Source organism: Cebus imitator, unplaced genomic scaffold (assembly GCF_001604975.1).
Source record: "Cebus imitator isolate Cc_AM_T3 unplaced genomic scaffold, Cebus_imitator-1.0 Scaffold828, whole genome shotgun sequence".
NCBI classification, from domain to species: Eukaryota; Metazoa; Chordata; class Mammalia; order Primates; family Cebidae; genus Cebus; species Cebus imitator.
The window spans coordinates 177,042-182,812 of NW_016108143.1; the positions used below are offsets into that span (position 1 = coordinate 177,042).

Genomic DNA, 5,771 nt, shown 5'->3' on the forward strand with positions numbered 1-5,771 from the left:
TTTAATTGAGTCTTGCTCTGTCTCTCAGGCTGGAGTACAGTGGCGTGAGCTTGGATCACTGCAACCTCTGCCTCCTGGGTTCAAGTAATTGTCCTGCCTCAGCCTCCCAAGTAGCTGAGATTAGAGGCACACACCACCATGCCTGGCTAATATTTTGTATTTTTAGTAGAGATGGGGTTTCACCATGTTAGCCAGTATGGTCTTTATCTCCTGACCTCGTGATCTACCCTCCTCAGCCTCCCAAAGTGCTGGGATTACAGATGTGAGCTGCTGCACCCGGCCTGTCTTTTTATATTCTAATTCTTTGCAAATTGGTGTTATGTGTCTGATAAATATTGTAGCTTTCTAGTAATTATATATTTAAGTAGAACAAACTTTTGGACATCAGCTCTCTGCAGTCTATTAGGAGTTAATGTTCCTAAGTGCATGTTCAACTATTGTAAATAATTAAGATATTTGCAGATTTATCATGAAAATTACACTTATCAGTTACCAGTGAAACATGTCTTTTTTCTCTTTTATTACAGGAATCATGGGTAAAGAAGGAAGACAGGCTGCAAGAAACAGTGACTATGCAATAGCCAGATTTAAATTCCTCTCCAAATTGCTCTTTGTTCATGGTCATTTTTATTATATTAGAATAGCTACCCTTGTACAGTATTTTTTTTATAAGGTGGGTTTCATGTATTTAGTGTCAATTATTGACATAATATGAAGTGTCAATTTAAGGAATGTCATAACCATATATATTTTTTCTTTAAAATTGTTTCAATAGGTAAACATAATAGTGTTTTGTCATAAATGGGTTCTATACTGAGAGAAACCAAATCATTGTTTGCCTGGGGCCCAAGGGTTCCATGTAAATTAGAACACAGTACATTTGATGTCTTTAAAGTTATTTTGTCCTGAACCAGCAATAAGTTTTAACAGTAACATAATGGTTTCAAGTAGAGGTTCTTAGCCTTTTTATGCCATGAATGACCCTTTAGTAGTTTAATGAGATGTGTGAGCTTCTCAGTATAGAGCTTTTATATGCATAAAATAAAATACATAGTATTACAAAGAAATGAATTATATTGAAATACTGTTCTGTTGTTGGATCCTTTTGAACAAAGGAGGAGTCTGCAGAATCCACATTAACAGGCTGTTACCAATATATTTAATAACACCAGAGTGTACTGTGTTGCATATATTTCCATAATTGGTAGCTACAATCCAGTGAAAGAATGCAAGATTGCATATTGCTGTAAGATGATGATGGCAATTTTTTTCTGACTTATTTTTCTAGATTTTACTTGTAATATGAGTATATTGAGATGGAAAGAAGTTTTGATGGTTCAATTTATTGTGTGTTTCAAAGATTATTGTGTTGTAAAGATACCATAGCCCTAAAGTTTAAGTAAATCTTATTGTACTGCATATGAAAAGTATTTAGTAATAGTTTGAAGGTTGTAAATTCAAAATTACAGTATTGCTTGGCAATGAGAGGAGTCAGGTTTTTTCATTCTGATATCTGCACTGTTGCTTAGAATGTTTTTAGACATTTTTTCATAAAATGGGAATTCTGCTTTTCTGTCTTATATGGACAAGTCCTTATCCTTTGCTTACCATACCAAATGAGATTGTTTGTGGACACTTTAATAGCTATTTTTTAATTTTTAATTTTGTCTTTTAGCCCTAAATATGTTAATTATTTCCCATTTAATCTTGTTTTTCAGAATGTGTGCTTTATCACACCCCAGTTTTTATATCAGTTCTACTGTTTGTTTTCTCAACAAGTAAGTAAACAGAAACTTGTGTTTTGTATTTTGTCCTTTTAGAGTAAGGTATGTATGTTCAGATTTTCATAGACATTTGAAGGGACTTTTTCATTTTTCTTACTCTTGCAGGGAACCAGACAAAACTTTTCTATTTAGTATATTTAACCATCATAACATTCAGAATATTTATTTTTTCTGGTTTTCTGTTTCAGGTGAGTGTTAATACCAAAATATAATTCTGGGTGCTTTTAAAAAATAGATAATAACTCTTAACAGTTTATGAGAGAATTCTGATAACTTATTTGCAATATTTCTGTAAAATCCAAATCAAGCTAGGCCAGATAACTTGGAGGTTCACCTCATTTTTATTTTTGACTCAAAATGTCTTAGATTAGAAGGAGCAATAGTGATGTAGTCCAGGGATGACATATACGTTTAATCTCAGAAACTACCTTTAAATAATTGATAAGGCACCTAGAGTGCTATATTTAAAAGGACTCTAAAGCTGCAGACTCGCAGGGAAAATGTCATTTGTTAGCAGTAGTTGTAATGGGCACAAGGTGGGTCTTTGTTTGCATGCATGTCACATATTTACCAGTCCTGACCTACTCTGTTTAAATTTCTAGAAAAGGAAAATGAAATCCACAGAAATTAAGCAACTTGTCTTTCTAAGTTAATGACTAAACCATGACTTTGATCTACTGCTTCTGACTACTGTGGCAGACACCCTTTTCACATATCACATACCATGCTAACATCTCAAATTGATCAGTGCTAGTTCTAATTTATTGAAAAAACAAGAGCTTAATTATCTTAGTTTTTTCATGAGTTTTTTCCTATTCTTAATTGCTGTTTTATCCTGTTTACAATCTGTAACTCTAAATTCCACATATTTGCTTAGGCATTGATTACCATTAAAAGTTTGTTTACCTGAATGAACTAAGGAGTATGCTAAGACAGTAGAACAAGGGAAACTGACATATTTTGATTAGGTCTTCTGGGGAGTTTATAGTGTAATTTGGGAGGTAGTATTCGTAAAAATAAAAACAATATGTGAAGCATAGGCAAAGTGCTAAGTGATTAGTACCAGCAGTGGAACCTGTGACTGTTTAGAAGAGCAAGATATCATCAAGGACTTGAGCCATCATGCAGAGTTTCATGGAAGATAATCTTGTTCAGTGCCTTAAAGGAAGTGTAGGATGCAGACAGGGAGACAAAGCCGTGAAAGGTAAACTATATGTGTCCCATATGGAAGGAGTAGTAAGATGCCTGCAGTACCTGGAGGAGAAGTATGTAAAATTACTTCACACTGACCAAATTGTGGAGAATTCGAAATGTTAATCTAACTCACTATAATTCCGTAAGCACCTGACGTAGCAAAATATTCCAGTTCTCACAAAGAATACCAACCTAGGAACATTATATATTTATGTCTGTATTAAAAACAAATTGGAATTATTTAATTGAAATTACTACAGTGGATTTTAGTGTAAATTTTTAAAACTATGATTTTACGCTTTTAATATGCACAGTTGTGATGTATGCATAATGGTAATGCATAATTTAGAATCTCAACATTCCTACCAATTTTTCTTTCTAGACGTTGTATGACAGCGTGTATCTGACTTTATACAATATTTGTTTTACTTCCCTACCTATTCTGATATATAGTCTTTTGGAGCAGCATATAGACCCTCATGTATTACAAAATAAGCCCACCCTCTATCGGTAAGTATTTTCTGGTATTAAGTGGCCTTAATTTTTTTTCTCTAGTACTTTAAGTTCTGGGGTGCATGTGCAGAACATTCAGGTTGTTACAAAGGTATACATGTGCCATGGTGGTTTACTGCATCCATCACCCGTCATCTACTTTAGGTATTTCTCCTAATGCTCTCCCTCCCCAGCCTCCCCACCTGGCAACAGGCTCTGGTGTATGATGTTCCCCTCCTAGTGTCCATGTGTTCTCATTGTTCAACTCCCACTTATAAATGAGTGAGAACATGTGGTATTTGGTTTTCTGTTCCTGTTACATTGCTGAGAATGATGATTTCCAGCTTCATGCATGTCCCTGCAAAGGATATGAACTCGTCCTTTTTTATGGCTGGATAGTATTCCATGGTGTATATGTGCCACATTTTCTTTTTTTTAATTTAATTTTTTTATGTTTTTATTTTTAAATTGCATTTTAGGTTTTGGGGTACATGTTGCATATGTACACACATGGCAGTGTGATTTGCTGCTTTCCTCCCCTTCACCTATATCTGGCATTTCTCCCCATGCTATCTCTCCCCAACTCCACACACACTGCTGTCCCTCCCCTATTTCCCCCCAATAGACCCCAGTGTGTAGTACTCCCCTCCCGGTGTCCATGTGTTCTCATTGCTCAACACCCGCCTATGAGTGAGAACATGCGGTGTTTGATTTTCTGCTCTTGTGTCAATTTGCTGAGAATGATGATTTCCAGGTTCATCCATGTCCCTACAGAGGACACGAACTCATCGTTTTTGATGGCTGCATAATATTCCGTGATGTATATGATGTGCCACATTTTCTTTATCCAGTCCATCATCGATGGGCATTTGGGTTGGTTCCAAATCTTTGCTATTGTGAACAGTGCTGCAATAAACATACATGTGCATGTGTCTATAGAATGATTTACAATTCTTTTTAAAGTAAAAAATAGATTTATTTATGTCTTGATGATTAATGCTTTACTAAGGAAAGTTCTTTAGTTGTCATATGATTTAAAGTTGTTGAATATCAAAGAAAAAAGGTTTCTTTCAAAGAGAAAATTTACATAATGTTTCCAGTGTTTTTTTTAGGAATGAGCACTTTCATTCTGGTGATGCACTGGACAGTTGTGTAACTGACACTTACTGTTGCAAACCAGTAATAGCTATTTCATGTGCACAAAAGAAGTTATTCATAAGTGGTAGTCTCCAGAATTCCTAAAAGTTAGTTTTGCTTCTATTAGCAAAATTTATGAGTAATAATTAGTGTGAAATGCAGAGGTGAGGACATTAATTCCCACTCCAGATCCTCTGCTTCCCCAGAACCAAGTAATCCCAGCGATGTGACTGGGACCTGTTCCTCAGGGCCAGCTGTGGTTTTCACCATAATCTCTTACACAGGCAGCTATTGAAGTACCACTGATAGAGGCATCTAATTATCTACATTTGGATTAATTTACTTTGATTTCTCAAGTTATCTAGGACAGGGCTTGACCTCACATTGACATAGATTGTTCTTCCCATAATAGTTATTGTTAGAGGGAAGTTAAGAGGATCAGTTCTGAACCTAACTCAGATATCTTCACTAAAAAGAGACGATGATGGCAGAGTGACTGAATGTTAACAGAAGGATGTAACAGATAAATCAGCTTGTCAAAATGAAAGTGAAGTGTTAATGCCTATATCGTGTTTCTTTTTTTTCCATTTCTGAGACAGGGTCTTACTCTGTCACTCAGACTGGAGTTCAATAGCAAGATCATAGTTCACTGCAGCCTCAATCTCCCAGGCTCAAGCAATTTTCCCATCTTAACCTCTGGAGTAACTGGGATTGTAGGCACATACCACCATGCCTGGCTAATTTTTTTTAATTTAAATTTTTTTTTTTTAGTAAGAGACAAGGTTTTGCTATGTTGCCCAGGCCGGTCTCAAACTCCTAGTCTCAGGAGATTCTCCTGCCTCGGTCTCCCAAAGTGTTGGGACTACAGGCAACAGCCACCATGCCCAGCCTCTCATATTTCTTTATCAAATGAGAAAATGTATTTGAATATATTATGTGAACTATAAGCTATTAAATAGATGTATGATATTATAAGCAGTGGTTTGTAAATTTGGATTTATTCTTTGTGCTAATACTTTCAAGCAATTTAAAAATAATTATATTGGGGGGCCGGGCACGGTGGCTCAAGCCTGTAATCCCAGCACTTTGGGAGGCCGAGGCGGGTGGATCACGAGGTCAAGAGATCGAGACCATCCTGGTCAACATGGTGAAACCCCGTCTCTA

The 5,771-nt window shown here is 35.9% G+C and overlaps 1 protein-coding gene across 5 annotated transcripts in view; it reads left to right on the top strand.

Annotated features, from left to right (window-relative positions):
• The window catches only part of ATP11B (ATPase phospholipid transporting 11B (putative)), a 119,095-nt gene that overhangs the window by 86,831 nt on the left and 26,493 nt on the right, over positions 1 to 5,771 (top strand). For all 5 annotated transcript variants that reach the window (XM_017520383.2, XM_037735532.1, XM_037735533.1 and 2 more), the window contains 3 exons: positions 528 to 673; positions 1,719 to 1,778; positions 3,361 to 3,488. In XM_017520383.2, coding sequence (XP_017375872.1) covers positions 528 to 673; positions 1,719 to 1,778; positions 3,361 to 3,488 — 334 coding nt within the window. The remainder of the gene's footprint in view (positions 1 to 527; positions 674 to 1,718; positions 1,779 to 3,360; positions 3,489 to 5,771) is intronic.